Consider the following 16,613-nt stretch of genomic DNA (forward strand, 5'->3'; position numbering starts at 1 on the left):
GGCATATCGAATGTCTTCATAAATCAAAATGAACCAAAGAGCTTATAGTTCTGCCCCCTTATTTAGAATGAAACGCTGCGAGCAGGAACGCCATGTTCTGTGTAGCTATTAAACACAACAATTTGGAGCTGTGCATGATTAAATATACACTTTAGTATAAAAACATAATTTCAACTCCTGCTGGTAAATTGTGAGCAGAAATCTGCATATTGCTCTTGTTCAATGCGATGCGGTATTTTTTCTTCTTCATCGTTTCGTTTGTGTTGCAAAACACCTGCATTGTCCTTAGAACTAAACCCGGCTGACCCGAACATTGTTTTGTGCTGTGTGGCGATTCGGCTACTGACGTCACATTGCACACAGTGCATCTGAACTCTGCAGATTTAAAAAGCATTTTCCACGTATCAAAACCCCCGTATAACTCCACATCAAACCTGTGATGACAAGTGAAACAATAGGCGAGGTCTGTGTGAACGCAGACCGAAATAGACACAAAGAAAGGAAAAGTACCGCTGCACAATCAGGTTCAGACAACTCTCACAAACATGTTTGTGGAGCACAGACACACTATCTCTTCATCTGCAGACAAAGTGGTTATGAGCCAAAGGTGCAGCAATCGTTACCAAGCATCGGTTTCAGTTTTAATTTAGCTAGCCCGTGATATGAATCTTAACAAACGCTTGATCCTTTGAGGCATCATGATCTTAATATTGAACAGACTTTGATAAAATGGCACCAGGCAGGAACAAGCAATCATCGACCTGCGAAATGTACCTCCTGCTGTATAAACTACATTCAAGTAAACACTGTGTCTGTATCTTTTTCCCTGGCTCTGTTCCCTGTGGTGTAAAAGTTAGTGATGGCTAGGGGGTGTCTGAATCGTGTGTAGACTAGAGGCAAATGCACTCGCCTACCACCGTTCATTTCCCAGTAGCGGTTGTTTCTGGCTTGATCAGACGTTCCTACAGACGCGATTGCTTGTGTCTGCAGGTGGGAAGCCGGTGGGGTATGAGTCCTGCTCGCTGCACTAGTGCTTCATGTGGTCGGTCTCGGGGGCCTGTTTGGGGGGAGGGGAACTGGGGGGAATAGCGTGATCCTCCCACGCGCTGGTGGAGAGAAGCGGCTGGCGACTGCACATGTATCAGAAGGAAGCATGTGCTAGTCTAAGGCTCTCGCCAGATCTGCAGAGGGGGTGGAGCCACGACCGGGGACAGCTGGGGGAATTGGCCAAGTACAATAGACCCTTTTCACGGGGGCCATTTTGTGTCGAGAAAGCAGGGTGCAAGCAAAACACTGAGGGTTTCCAAATTCCAATCATGGAAGTTTGAAACCCTCATTAGTGTTTTGCTTGCACCTGTGTTTACCCTGCCTTTTTGACACAAAATGGCCCCCGTGAGAAGGGTCTATTAGGGAGGAAATGGGACAAGAAGAACAATTTATACAAAAAGTTAGTGATGGGGTAGCAGAATGATGGCAAGCGTACGCTGATGGTATCCCCACCGTGATGTTTTACAGGCCTAATGTATTGCAATAACGTGTACACAGATGATTGATGTCAACACCCTCCTCTTAATCACCTGAGAGGCATATAGAGCCGCGCTGACAATCTGGCAGCCATTTTGGATTCTTCTCTAATGACTAGAGAGACAGGTTGTAGATGATGTTAGCTGACGCCAGTCTCATGGATCACTAGCACTCTGTCAGTGATTAAGTGACTCATCTAGCGCTAGTAAACAAACCCCCAGTAGAGCGTGTCGCATCCATCAAGAGATGGCTTCCACTCGCTGTGCTTAGCAGCCATGGAGGAGATCCATCATACCTGTATGGAGCGCTGGGTGCTGGGTGCTCTCTGGGGATTTGCCCCATAAACAAACACATTCTGCTAAGCCTATACAGCTGTGCACGTGTAAACGGAGCGCTGTGATTTCTTATTACCTTTTTGACTGCTGAGGCATACACCATGCCCATTATGTGTTCTGCTGAGTGGAAATTATTAAACTAATAAATAACACTAAAAACAGTGTTGTTGTGACCTGTTGTTTTTCACCTGATTTCTGACACATGGATCACGCAACAACAAAGAGTTTTAAAACATTACATTACAGAAAAAGTTAAATCATTTGGTATAATCAAAAGGAGAAGACGACATTTCGGGAACATTATACCGTTGATAACCAATATGATGGACTAATAGAGCAGCATGAGAAATGTAATGCACAAGAGGAAACCTTTTATCAGCGCTTCTAAAGGCTAATGTGTCTCTGCGTCGCTACATAGATGCATCAGCACAGCGTGTACAAAACCCAAGCAGAGGCACTTTATTGCTAGCTGTGTGAGTAGGACGAGTGCGGTGATGTAACAGATCTTTCATGGGCAGCGTTGTTGGTGTGGACCAACCCCAGAGGCTCTGTTTGATTTCAGCAGATTCATTTAGCGTCCTCTCTCTTATGCAACAAACCATCTCAGCTTTCAAACCGTCTCACTGGGCTCGGGATCACCTTTGACCCGCTGCATGGGTGGCTAGCTAGCAAAGCGCGCTCCCCTGATAGCAGCTCAGAGAGGAGAGAACGCTGCTCTTAGAGAGATCCTTCAAACATCAGAATACAGACGAACGCCGGGAGAACGCTTTGGCAGCAGGCGGCGTGGAGAGAGAGAGAGAGCATAACCAGAAAGACAGTGATGGATGGCACCTTTGATGAATTCCTTTACACAGTACAGTACTGTAAGGCTTTCAAATAGCAAATGGACACCGCCGTCCGCCGCATGAGAATCCTGTGGAGCAGAATGTGTTTGATGTGTTTGATGCGGATTATCAGACAAAACTGCTGTTTGGATGAAAAACCTTCCATCTTCAAAAAGACAATTTAGGGGGGAAGAAGAAAAAACATTTTCAGAATGACAATTATGTGTTCTCAAGATTTGATCATGGGTCCTGAATGAGTCTATTGGCATGCGCAGCGCACAATTGTTCAACATCGCATCACTGATGACATCGCAATTGCTAGAGTGACCATCACTGATCACATCATGGAGTCCTCAAGTGAGGTCAATTGCTCAACTTAGGCCTCGCCCGCAGCTCGGCTGCTGCGCGGCCTCGCCTGCTCGTCATAGACATTGTGACATTGAAAAATTTAAACAAACAGAGCCCACTTACTCCCTTTTATGACATCATCAGTGACATCACAATTACGGTGACATCACTGACGATGTCATAGACATTGTGACTTCATCGGTGACATCACAATGTGGGAAACAATTTGAGTTTTAGTTCAAGTTGAAGAGTTTTTTAGTTCAAGCAAAATCATGAAACCACCAAAACTGAAGTTAGGTTTTAGCAGCATGGCAGCGAAAGCTTGTGCCTATTAAGACACGTGTTCATTAGAGATTTTCTTCTTTCTTTTTTGTTGTTGCATGGAGCAGTCTCAAAACGGGTGTGACAGTTATGCTAATGCACGCTGACATGTGATCATCAGGGGCACTTTTCTAATTAATCCATGAAATATGAAAGTAGCTATTCAGAGAGGATATCAGCAGATACAGCTGTGCTCTGCGCTACATGACTCTGAAAGACACAGTGAGTAAACGTTGGTTGGGTCAGGTTGTAGGCTACAGAATGTCAGCTGGAGAATGAGGTCACAGACACAAAGATGCTTAAGCTTACTACTTAGAACAAAGGTTAACTGTTTGGGGAAGAGGAAATCTGAATAATTATCACTGCTCATATTTGCATTTTCGCTAAATATTGTTTACTTATGTAACTGTATAAAATAAAATCCTAAAAACACCGTAACAATTGATCATCTTGTTTGTGTTTGTGTATGTATGTTGTGTGTTTTTTGTAGATGTTTGTGGTTCTTTTGCACATTTATCCAAAAAAGCCAAATCAAGGTCCACAGAGTTTGTTCACACCAAGTCAGTACATACCATTTCTACCATTGGCTCCTGATCCCATGTAGAAAACAAGTGAATTCCCCACCTGGACAGATTGTGTGATACAGAGCCTTTTGCCCACAACAGGTGAAACTTGGCCGGATTGATCAGCTGGTGCAGCGGTAATGTAGCGTAAGCATCATTAAGTGTGGAAACGCAGCCTTCTGTGAGAGGACAATAAGCACATGTGCCCGTTCACAACACAACACACTTCTGTGAGAGGACAATAAGCACATGTGCCCGTTCACAACACAACACACTTTGATGTGCCCGCCCATATTTCAGGGACTAAGTGCTGGTTGAGCCGCAGCCAAACTGCCCAGACAATAGTGGGGCTTTGAGATATAGCATGCTCTTGACTGCTGACGTTCTCAGGCTATACAAGAAGGCTGATAGCAAAGTGACCCTTCAGCTGACTGAGGGTTAAGGCTTCTCTGCTGGAAGATTAGGCCATCAGGAGCAGAAGTAGTGTCAATGTGGGTCAACCATGTTCATAGCCTAAACCTAGACCCCTAAAGGACACGATTCAATACACAAGGCAGCGTTCTGTTATGACAGTAAGACAATATGACGGCAAAATCAGTGTCGTCGTTTAAATGATTTCTGAAAACTCATTCTATACGAAGGCCTTCACATAGTTTTATTGAATTCTTAAATTACTTCTTAAAACTCACTTTTATACGGAGGCTTTTATATATAGTTTATTGAATTATTCTCAACAGCCTTTTTCAAGACTTTTTAAGATGGTCCGTGTGCTCCAGTGCTCTCCTATTTGATGCTGCTGTGTTCCTGACCTGTGAGCACCGCTCCTCATCTCCAAAACTGGTTTTGGTGCGTGAACTCTCTCAACCCTTGTGTTTATCTTTCTTTAATCGTTTCATTGGCTTAACTTTCATCTGTCTCTTTTATTTGATATATACTAGGAGTCTCACGTGCTACGTGCGCTCGATACCTGGGGTGGACACTCTGGAGACTGACACCACCACCACAGAGCCCACTTAGCCAATTTTAACTAAAGACACTGATGACATCACAGTTGCTCGAGAGACATCACTGATGACATCACAAAAATTGCTCAAGTGACACCACTGATGACATCATCACTGACATCACAATTGCTCAAGTGACATCACTGATGATGACTGATGACATCACAATCGTGACTGAACCACACCGAGCCCACAGACACCACCCACTTAGCCAATTTTAACTGAGATTTGTTAGTTGTTGTATTTTATTATTTTTTGTGCCTTTTATTTTTTATGTAAAGCACTTTGTAAGCTTGCTTAGAAAAGTGCTATAAATAAAGTTATTATTACTATTTTTTGAATCTGTCCTGCGGTCGGCGGTGGTGTGATCCACACTATCCTATGGGTTCACACAGCAGGCTCCAAAGCGTGAGACATTCCACTGGTTGGACTGTCTGGGAAAATGGCCCCGGACGTGTCATTTCCTGACATCATCCTTCCTCAAGAGCTGTGTGCTGGTCGCCACCACAAGGCCACTGAACTCCAGATAGTCACACTGGAGACTGAGCAGCCCATCAGCAGATAGCAGCACGCTACTCGCTGTCAACCACCGCCGCAAGAAAGGAGGTTCAATGGCAACGACACAATATGGAGCCTCTTCTATTTTTACTTGATTTTATGAATGTTGATGACAGCTTCTATTCTTTGGAGAGAGGCCGTGTAATTCCTGGAAATGTGTATAAATAGGTGAGGTGTTCAGCAAGGATTCCTATTCATCCACTGTGCATAGTTTTGTTTTGATTCCAAAATAGGAGACAGCTGTTTTCATCACGTGACCAGTTGAACAAAATGAATTTCAATATAAAGTGTAAACATACTGTGGATAAATCTATAAGTGCAGTGGAAAACCACTTTTAATGATTGGGCGGGAACTGTTTGCTCTTAATTTCTTTGATCCAATGACCCATCAAACAGAATGGTGAAGTTGTTAGATTGGATTTCAGCCATTTTGAAATTCCATGTTAGGGAAATGTCTTTGATACTAACGACTGTGGTAACTATGGTAACTATACAATCTCTCTAATCTCCCACCATCTTTTTTTCCACTGGGCTATTTTGGTGGGTGTGGGGGGGAAAGTGGAGCAGCTGTACGCAACGGCACCTTATAACCATTCACACTATCAGATGCAGAACATTTCCAACTGAAACGCACTGCAGTGAAAAACACCCAATTACTATTTGACCAATGATCTTATGTTACCCTTTCAATCTGTAAATGTCATAAAACGCAATTTAAAAAATAAACTCCCAACTTACTGTACCTTTCTAGCGGTATATCGCCGTAATGTAATCATTTTGTTTAGATTTGTCTTTCCCAGCATCGGAAAAAAGACGCTATTGCCGGTCATTTACCGTAGCTTCGCGCTAGGCTGGCCCTGAGTCGGACACGCTGGTTCCATGCCAACGTAAACAAAGCAGTTAAGGCATTAACAATCGATTGCACATCCTACGCCTTTCTCTCATCAAAGTCACTTTCCTAAACTATTTGGACATTTAAATGGCCATGTATTCATATCAAATTTAACGTGTCGATTCTTAGGCATGTCTAAATCAATTCAATAACACTAGCTGGCGACTCAGGACACACTTCCGCTAGTCCGGGACTCACCTAGTAGCTGGACCCCTCGGGTGAGGCCATAGACGTCTATGAGAGCCCAGAGCGGTTCCGAGGCCTGGACCCCACTGAAGAACAGCATGGGACTGGACTCGTTGACTCGGTAGAACACACGGCCCTTCTTGTCCACCCAGAAGGAGATGACGTTGCCCTCGCTGGACAGCTCCTCTGGCAGAGCCTTGGCCCAGAAGCCGCTCTGAGACACCAGGTCTGGACAGGCGTACTTTGGCAGGTTGTCCGGGTTGATCCTGGACGGGTCCTTGGAGGTGAAGCCAAGGCGCAGAGCCCCGCTCCAGCAGCACTGTGTTTTTGTGATCTGGAGAGGAAATTCATTTTTCATCAGGCAGAGATGCTCACAAGTCATTTTTTGCAAGTCCAAGTCAGGTCTCAAGTCTTTGATCTAGAGTCCAAGTCATGTCACAAGTCTTTCATCTAGAGTCCAAGTCAAGTCTCACATCTTTGAGTTAGAGTCCAAGTCATGTCACAAGTCTTTGAGGGGCAAGCCTAAGTCAAGTCTCAAATCTTTGAGTTAGAGTCCAAGTCAGGTCTCAAGTCTTTGAGGGGCAAGCCTAAGTCAAGTCTCAAATCTTTGAGTTAGAGTCCAAGTCAGGTCTTAAGTCTTTGAGGAGCAAGCCTAAGTCAAGTCTCAAATCTTTGAGTTAGAGTCCAAGTCAGGTCTCAAGTCTTTGAGGGGCAAGCCTAAGTCAAGTCTCAAATCTTTGAGTTAGAGTCCAAGTCAGGTCTCAAGTCTTTCATCTAGAGTCCAGGTCATGTCACAAGTCTTTCATCTAGAGTCCAAGTCATGTCACAAGTCTTTGAGGGGCAAGCCTAAGTCAAGTCTCAAATCTTTGAGTTAGAGTCCAAGTCAGGTCTCAAGTATTTGAGGGGCAAGCCTAAGTCAAGTCTCAAATCTTTGAGTTAGAGTCCAAGTCAGGTCTCAAGTCTTTCATCTAGAGTCCAAGTCATGTCACAAGTCTTTCATCTAGAGTCCAAGTCATATCACAAGTCTTTCATCTAGAGTCCAAGTCATGTCACAAGTCTTTCATCTAGAGTCCAAGTCATGTCACAAGCCTTTGAGCTAGAGACCAAGTCAAGTCTCAAGTCTTTGAGGGGAAAGTCCAAGTCAAGTCTCAAGTCCCTATGGATGAGCGTTCTATCATCTGTTACATGCCATCCGTTCTGCTTAGAACACTGCATAGCTAAAACTAAGGAATTCAAAGCATGTACTGTATTATCCTCACTCCTTTATCTATTAGCAGCATACAGTATCACTATTGATCTTCTTTTCGAGTCTGTAGCAGTCTTAAATGTCGTTTTGCCAATATCGGGCGCAGGCCACAGCTGATGGGGTGGGTTCAGCCAGATCCTGTGGGCTACACTGGGGCGCATCGACACATTCTAGCAGAGAAAAACACCTTATCAGGCACTATTGATTAGTTGACATTATTATTAGTGATGGAAAATAAAAATAAAGACTGTTCACGAGTCTCAAATCTTGAGTGTGTGAGTAAGGTGTTTTTCTCTGTTCTGTCGACCGTAAGGTGAAAACAACACATACCTGCTGTGAAATAACAACAACACTAAGATTAGACCCACTGGTATGTTTATCGCCTGCAGAGTAAACTATTTTTGTCTAATTTAGAACCTCTATTTGCATTGCATTTAGCGTGCAAGATAACAGTATTCCTCACATGGCAATGCTTGCCCCGCTCTCTCACTGTCGAGACATAGATGGCCTGATAGGTGAAGTGGAAACTTGTTCTAAGCTGCTGCTTTGGCCCACACAAGAGTTGGGAAAACAGAGGAAATCAGAAGAGGAGGGGCAGAGAGGACAGACCGACAGACAGAGAGAAACCAAAGAAGGTGAATAATCTAATCCAAAAGGTACAGAGAAAGAGAGAGAGATAGGCAGACAGACGGGCAGGCAGACAGACAGACAGGGTCAGACAGGCAGACAGACAGAGGGTCAGACAGACAGACAGGGTCAGACAGACAGACAGGGTCAGACAGACAGAGGGAGAAAGACAGAGAGAAAACAAAGAAGGTGAATAATCTAATCCAAACGGTACAAAGAGGGAGAGAGGAGAGAGAATGAGAGAAGGGGAGACAGAGAAGAGTCTACCCTGAAGCCATGGGGCTTAGTGATGGCCAGGTGTCCTGCTCATACCTTCAGGCGAACTTGCTGGTACAGAGTGATGGGTCTGTTGCTGAAGGTGATGGCGTTGCAGAAGCTGGCCTGCCTTTGGACGGTCCTCTGGGACAGGTCCATGACGATCTGACAGCCCTTGGCGCTGGGGTGGAAGAGCAGGGGGGAGGAGGAGGACAGGCTGCCACAGCGCTGAATGGGCAGGCAGCGCTTGGGCCTGTGGGGACATCGGTGGGACGTGGAGGGGAACGGCCCGTTCAGAGAGTCTATAGGTGGAACAGCGGAAGTGGTTATGAATGAGAGGATTATGCTTAGACAGGTCCTGTTGATGTTAAAGGTGGTGAGCAGAAAATACATGAATGAATAATTCACCGTGGAGATACAATTTCAAAATGCCCAAGTCTTAGATCAGAGTGGAAGATTATTATAGCACACTACAATACAATATACTCTGATGTCATGAGTTCGAGTGCAGGTCGTAACCTGCCATCACATGCAATTTTCTCTCTCATATTTTAGCCTACCTGTTACACTGTAATATCCAATTCAGTAGAAATATGATCAAATAATCTAATATTCAGGAGCATCATATCATGGAGTCATATACACCAAACCTAACTTGTTTATTGCATCATTAAAGTTGATTTGAACCTTCTTACTAGTCTCTCATTATTGAATTGCTCTCATGGCAGTTATAGGGAATAGTGCGGCCGTGAGACGTTCATACAAAATGCAGTAATTTCAGTAATTGGTAATTTCCTGAAACACCCTTCTCTCTTTTTTTGTTATTCTACATCTTGCAAATTTGAACCGGTTTGAGAAAGAACAGACAAGTACAAAAGAAAAAAACATACGAAAAAACAGATGAGTGCAGCACTAAGGGATCTTAGTGCTCTTGGCATGTATAATATACCATATTATTAACGCAACTCCTAATAGTGAGGCTTAGGAATTATGACTAATCCTAGATGTGGTTCATGTTTAATTGGCTGCACTGAACGCACATCAATCACAATCTGTATGAATCAGAGTCAAACAGGTGCACGCAGAAACAATAACATACTCCATTTTGTATGTGAATTGGGGAGGTCTGAGTGATGGTCTGTAGCACATTATTGCTACCAAATGCAGTTTTGGGAAAATGTACTTTGCTGGTTAGAGGAAGTGGCAAAATAAGAGCAGACCCATTTGAGAATATCTGACACAACGCGTACCTCCATTTTTAGATTTACCCCCCCCCCCCCCCCCCAACAAACACCCGTATGAAGCACGACTGGTTCCACAGCTAAATATGTTGTTTTCACATTTGCCTTTTTCTTTAAAGCTGCACTCTCCTTTCCCCATTCATGTTTCCCCATTTATCTTCAAAGTACTACAACAGCTGGAGGTATTTGGAGGTACTTCCAAATTTCCTCACGCAACTGGTTCTCATTCGGACATAATAAGGCACAACCATTTAAAATTAATCCATACATTAAAAAAAACTAAATCTCTGCACTTCATTACTACAGTCATCTCTGCAAACACCATTTAAGGGGATTTAAATGGAATGAAATCACAGCGATCCGCCAACATTGGAAGTGAAACGAATAGTTGAAACCTAATTAGGACTTGTCCTTGTTGGAGCAGGAACTGTGTGTGCATGTTGTGCGCCTGAGGGAAGCGGCCTGCACAGGCTCTGACTGAGAGACGTGTTCATCTGCGGGTGACCTCAGAGGGTCAAGAGCTTTTTAATGTGCCCAGGAGACAAATCAATTAAAGGCGGTCAGGACTGGCAACCACTCATCATGTGACTTGTGAGACCAGACCACACTGGCTGTTATGCAATCACAGCACTTTCAAGGCAGAGAGAGATCTTGTGCAGTGGATGAGAACATAACTTGTAACCATCCATGGATGCAAAAACAACAATTTGATGAGGTGAAATGAGAAAGAACGGGATCAGGAAATATCAATTGGGCATCTTCGTCACATGTTTCCCGCACGGAGCCTTTTTCCCTATTGTCAAAACACGTTCAAGATGGCTTTGGCCAAGTGTTCTGGGTTTGGGAAACGTACAGTGTATTTGTTTAAGCGTACACGCTGGTGCCTCGAGGTGCTCGCCTGCTCTCGCGACTCGAGAACAATGTTGAATTGTGCTCTCTCTATGCACAACAATGGTCTTAAATGAAGTCATAACAAATCCGTCGGCCATATTGCGTCCATGATGTCACCTTTGACGTGATGTCTTGCGGAAAACGCCACAGGAGTGTATTGTACTCGAATCACAGGCACAAGCCTGAATAACAGAGTCTTCTGAGATGTGTCTGAAAACAGCTCACACGCCTCCGCTGCCAACAAACAGTGTAACAGTTGGCATGCAGCGGCATGTAAGGAAGGAGACAGTCCAAACACTCTTCTCTTTTCAATATGTTAACATCACGTCTGCTGCTGTGAAGTGAAATCCCCCCCCCCCCTTTTTCATATTTTCTGTAATTACTCATATTTTCTGTAATTACTTCAAATCCCAAACATTTTTGGAGTTTACTGGCTTTGTGCATTAAGCTTAATGAGGAGTCTGGAAAGCGCAAATAAAGTCAAATAATTAGATAAACACACCAAAACGTGTGTTCGATGACGGCAGCGAAAAAGAAGTGACCCGCGCACCTTTAAAACTCCCGTTTGAAAAAAAAAATGTTTTCAGCGTGACGTTTCACGCCACACAGGCTCTTCCTCAGACGCTTTCTGATGTAACAGAGAGACGCCATCTTTAAATACCCATACAATATACATCATGTGACATAGTTCACCAGGTGTGAGTGATTCAACAATCATTCAGGTCAATTTAGAAAATGACATATAAAGGCAAATAAATACAGCATGTGAAGCACAAAGGTAAGCTAAACACGTGTTATAGAAAGAGTCGTTTTTATCCTCTTCTTAGATGACAGCAGCACCACTGGTTAGTGGCCACACTGGTGATGATGCAGTGGGCTGGCTGGCTGGCTAAGCATGTCTGCAGCGTCATGCATCCTGACAGCGATGTCGAGGTTAAACACTGAGCAGAGCGAACGCCATGATGAAGAGAGGTGCCACGGCAAACGTCAGACGCACAGGTTAAGAAAGGATCGTGTTACTTAGTGCAGCGTGCCACCGCACACATTGTGACTGCCTCGGCTGTCGTTGATTGGAGACGACAAACAGTGGAGAGACAGAGTGGCCCTGGCCAGTGTCACCTGGCCTCCTACGCAGCCCTTCTGTGTTTTATGCCCAGGCTCGGGTCTCACTAAGAAGCCTCAACAGCGCCCCCTAATGTGGTGTGACATTAAAGTATCAAGACTCGGCGGGCCCTCTCTCGCGGGAGTAGCACTCAGACGCAGCTTCCTAAAGAGCTTTTTTGCTTTGGTCATATTATGTCATACCTTGTGTAGTTTCAATGAGACGTAAACAAAAGTGATCCTCATACACCATAACACTTTTACATCTTTCAATAATCATTACTCTAGGTGCCATTATTGTGACTTAAAAAAAAAAGATGCAGTTCACTTTGCAAGTAGAGGTCTTCGGGTATGCACAAACCCCCAGAATACCCGAGGCTCTGACCTGGACCCGGCTGGGTCTCGGGGGCCCGTACCGTTTGCCGCGGGTCTCGGATCTCTGACATTGAAATGTCGGGTCCATTAGGACCTGAGTTGACCCGGCGAGTGGCTGTCACAGCTGTCAATCACCCCTTTTTATATCGTCAGTTCGTCACATAATTAATTAAAAGCGAACTTAACAGTAAAAAAATAGCACTTGAACCTACATCAGCGTGATGATAACTATCTTAATGTCAAAACCATCTTTGAGGAAAATGTGCTGTCGCAGACCTCCGGCATTTTAACATCGATTTTAATTGCCAGATTTTTTGGGGGGGTCCATAAAGACTCTGGTCTATCTCCTCTCGGACCTGCACCGGGGTCAGGTCTGTAATATTTCGTGCATTTGTCCTGTGGAGACCTCTACTTTGCAGTATTTATTCTGGGTTATGAGTTAAAACTGACCCAAGGAGTTAATAGAGATGTTGAACATTACAGCATCTGAAACAATCCGTTTGCAGATCTTCAATTTGTTGTCAAATTTGCTTTATGTTTAATCTTAGGTAACTTGATTACTCTTAAAAAGGATACCTTTGTGTCTCACTCCGAGTGACTTCTGTACAAATGAAAACAGAACCACTGTATGTGCCATAGACCCAGGCTCTGAGAAAACAGGAATGCATGTATATGTAATTATCTGTAATGTAATAATGTAATGATCATTCTATAATATTCTTTCAATTTAAAAAGAATGTGCAGTTTGTTTGGGAGCTATTTCCTAGATGAGAGGATTGCAGATGGCAGTGAATTCCTCTATGTGACTAGGATTTTTTTAGGTCCTTGTTGAACTTTCCATGTGTGCAGTATAACCTTTAGAAACCAGCCGATGGCCCTCAGGTAAGATCACTGTTAACACCAACACTGTGTGTGTTAGAAAAATATATATCATACCAATGGGTGCTGTTCCTAACAATCATTCAAAACTATCACTCAACACATCAAACAAACCAGCTTAACAAAAAATGTATTTAACAGTGACACATTGCTAATTTCAAATTCCCATGCCTTAACCGACCGACCTCTCCCCGTACCACCCAGGGCCGTAGCTAGCTATGAGGACGGGGAGGTCCGGACCTCCCCTAATATTTCAGCCTGCCAAAAAAAAAAAAAAAAAAAAATTTTTTTTTTTTTTTTTTTTTTTTTGCAGGCCAGGCCAGGCCACTCACTGAACAGCAGGCCAGGCGCCGCCTACTGGTTTACTAGTGGTTTTATTACTTTATTCAGGTTTAAAGTGGGTGCATCTCATTGTAAAATTGGACTTGGCCCAAATTGGGCTTCAAATGGCCCAAATCAGGCTTCAAACGGCCCAAATCTGGCTTTAAACGACCCAAATAGGGCTTCAAACGGCCCAAATCTGGCTTCAAACGGCCCAAATTAGGCTTCAAACGGCCCAAATTGAGCTTCAAACGCCCCAAATGAGAGCTGTGCAGGTGGTGACATGAAAGAGAATATACTGAATAATGACATCACAACAGTATAATCCTAATGTTGATTTAAAATGATATATTACTCTAAATATGGCTTAAAAAGGGAAAAAAAAAAGCTAAATTTTTTTTCGGCGGCGCCCTAACGGGCGCCACCGAATCCGCCTCCCCTTGCTGGACCTCCCCTATTTCGGAACCCTGGCTACGGCCCTGGTACCACCCCTCCTGGTCCCGATCAGATCCACCTCCCCCGGCCTTCTCTCCACCCCCAAGTCCAACCTCCGCAATTTCAGGGACAGAGCCTTCTCCAGGGCAGCTCCCAAGCTCTGGAACTCCCTCCACCAAAACATCAGAGACTCTTGAGTCCCTCACAGTTTTTCAATCCCACCACAAGACCCAGCTCTTCTCAATTGCCTTCTCTTAGCCCCTCCCCCGTCCCAATCCATGCTTCTGTGTCTGTGTTATGTCTGTCCACTGTTTGTCTCTCTGTTGTCTCACTAACGCCGCCCCTCAGTGTGTAGTGTTAAGTGTCTTTGAGTTCTAGTAGAAAATCACTACATAAATGCCATGTATTATTATTATTATTAACCCCAGTAATACTTTATAACCCTGAGCCTTCATAACATGCCCTACAGTAATCTAAGACAGTAACAATTTGACTATTATTTAGCAAATTGATATGATGATCATCAGCTCATGCAATATCTAGTCATTATTAGTTTCAATTTCTATACATATTTGCTAAAAGTAGGCCTATACCGCATCAAACACTAGACTACATTATTAAATTAGTTCCCCATCCCCCATATGCTTGGACCACCACAATTGCAATCAATATAATCAATAACTTCTCACCTATGTAGATGCTTGACACATCTAAAATAGACCTTTATTCGATTTAGAGAAACAACAACAACATTAGCCTATGCTATTCTATTCCAAACAAGTACATGGAAAAAGCAGTATCGCCTAATAATGCACCTGTTAACTATGACCATTTCAGACATGTAATTCAAGAGGATCTAATGAAAATACAACTTTGTCTATCTTTATCCTACTTGCCCTTCTGGGGAAGAAGAAAAAACTTGTATTTGCCCCCCAGTTGACGAGCATGTAACTAATACTATAGTGCTTAAGTTGCCACTCGTGACTATAAAGACAAATATATTGCCAGCAAGCAGGAAAAAGTGTTTCTATGCCAACTTGGTTAATTTTTCCATGAGCCTACTTGGCTTCCAAGTGTGCTAAAATATAGCTATAGAAAGAAATGTGAGGAAGAGGATGATGATGAGGAAGAAGAAGACGAAGAAACATCTACTGTGCTTTTCCAACATGTATCAAAATTCGAGAAAAAGAGTAGGCTAATAGCCTATCGAACTGAAAAATAGTTGAGGACCTGATGGTGTTCAGTTTCCCTAATATTGACCAATAAATTATTCACTTCACAGTGTGATTAACTTTGGGCACGTTCACTCCACATTATGCCTTATCTTTTTATAATAGGAAGCCTAATTGCATATTCACACTATAGTAATCTAGCATACAGTAGCAAGCAAGCACGCATCCAACTTCATACAGTCAGCTCAGCTCCATTTGACAAGACGAGCACGGGTTCATCGAATATAAAGATTCACAATAAAGATATAGGCTATGCCGTTTACCGTAAAAGGTATTTCTCGTTATCTGACCTCCCATGGCTGATTGCAAGGTGAGTTCACCCCCTCTCTGGGTCCAAAAGATTCACGGGGAACCGCCGCGCGTCTTCAGGGTCCACATAGTACCACCAGCACACGACACGACACCAGCACAGCAGCGCACCGCACCGACAGTCCCGACACCGTGTGAGCGCAGGCAGGCTGCGACTGGCCGAGAGGGCTCATCCAAATTGGGCAGGAGGCTCAAGCCAACAGACGCGACAGACCCGCAGCGCAGCTCCAGCCCGCGGCCACAGATCACACTGAAGGTGGTGTGGAGGTGGGGCTTCCCCGGACTATTAACGCTGCTCCAGCTCCAGAGGTGACTTCACTTCAGTCTAGCGACAAATAGACACTCCGGCAGATGTATCCTTGTGCGTGCAGACTGTGTCCGCGGTAGCCTAGTCAATTGTGAGTTTATAACCCTGATGGTGATTATCTAGTAGCCTATATAGGTAGGCTTGTAGGCTACTCTGAACATGTAGTGAGATAATAATGACCGTATTACGTCATGGTATTTTTGTAGCCTATTCGATGCCTGCACTATAGGGAATATTGGAATAATAATAATTTGTTTGTTTTTAAATGATATCCAATGGCACTAGGCTATTCCTATAATATCTCCATGCAATTATGGATTTAGGTAGGCTATGTCAAGACAAGTCCTTTTAACGCTTAATCACTGAAGCTACCAGTATTCCAATTTAACATTTAAGTTTAAATTAGGCTACATAATGGACATGAAGTCTTATAGTAAAAACTGACAATGTTGAATTCATATATCTTCAGGGCTAAATAAATGTCAAAATAGCTTTCCATCTGTGCCACTTAGTAGTGAGTTTAGTGACCCTAAACTTATTTATTATCCAGTATCACTTAATATCCCTAAAAGGGAATTGTGTGGGTCACAGTAGTTGTTGTTATTCTACACATTGTCTCCTATTGTAAAACTTCAGGTGAATGAAATTACGACGACGTAAACCTCATGTCATTTGGTAACACCCTGAAAGATCGACCCCTGAGTGACCTCAGTTTGGGGAAACGCTCTTCTGTAGTTTAGGAGGAAATGGATGAACTTTCCATACCTCATATAGTTCAAAGCTGCCTTTGATTGTTTACAAAACACTAAAGACAGGCCAAACTGGCTGCTGTTGCTTAC

The 16,613-nt window shown here is 43.7% G+C and overlaps 1 protein-coding gene across 1 annotated transcript in view; it reads right to left on the minus strand.

Moving 5' to 3' along the window:
* Positions 1-15,492, minus strand: part of LOC310788883 (E3 ubiquitin-protein ligase NEURL1-like) — a 39,329-nt gene extending 23,837 nt beyond the window's left edge. Inside the window, exons 1-3 of the mRNA XM_083650462.1 lie at positions 15,422-15,492; positions 8,741-8,985; positions 6,568-6,889 (exon numbers count right to left, since the gene is read on the minus strand). Of these exons, the coding sequence (XP_083506588.1) occupies positions 6,568-6,889; positions 8,741-8,985; positions 15,422-15,455 (601 nt within the window). The 5' untranslated portion in view covers positions 15,456-15,492. The remainder of the gene's footprint in view (positions 1-6,567; positions 6,890-8,740; positions 8,986-15,421) is intronic.
* Positions 15,493-16,613: the final 1,121 nt, after the last annotated feature.

This window comes from Poromitra crassiceps (assembly GCF_964638095.1).
Source record: "Poromitra crassiceps genome assembly, chromosome: 14".
NCBI lineage: Eukaryota > Metazoa > Chordata > Actinopteri > Beryciformes > Melamphaidae > Poromitra > Poromitra crassiceps.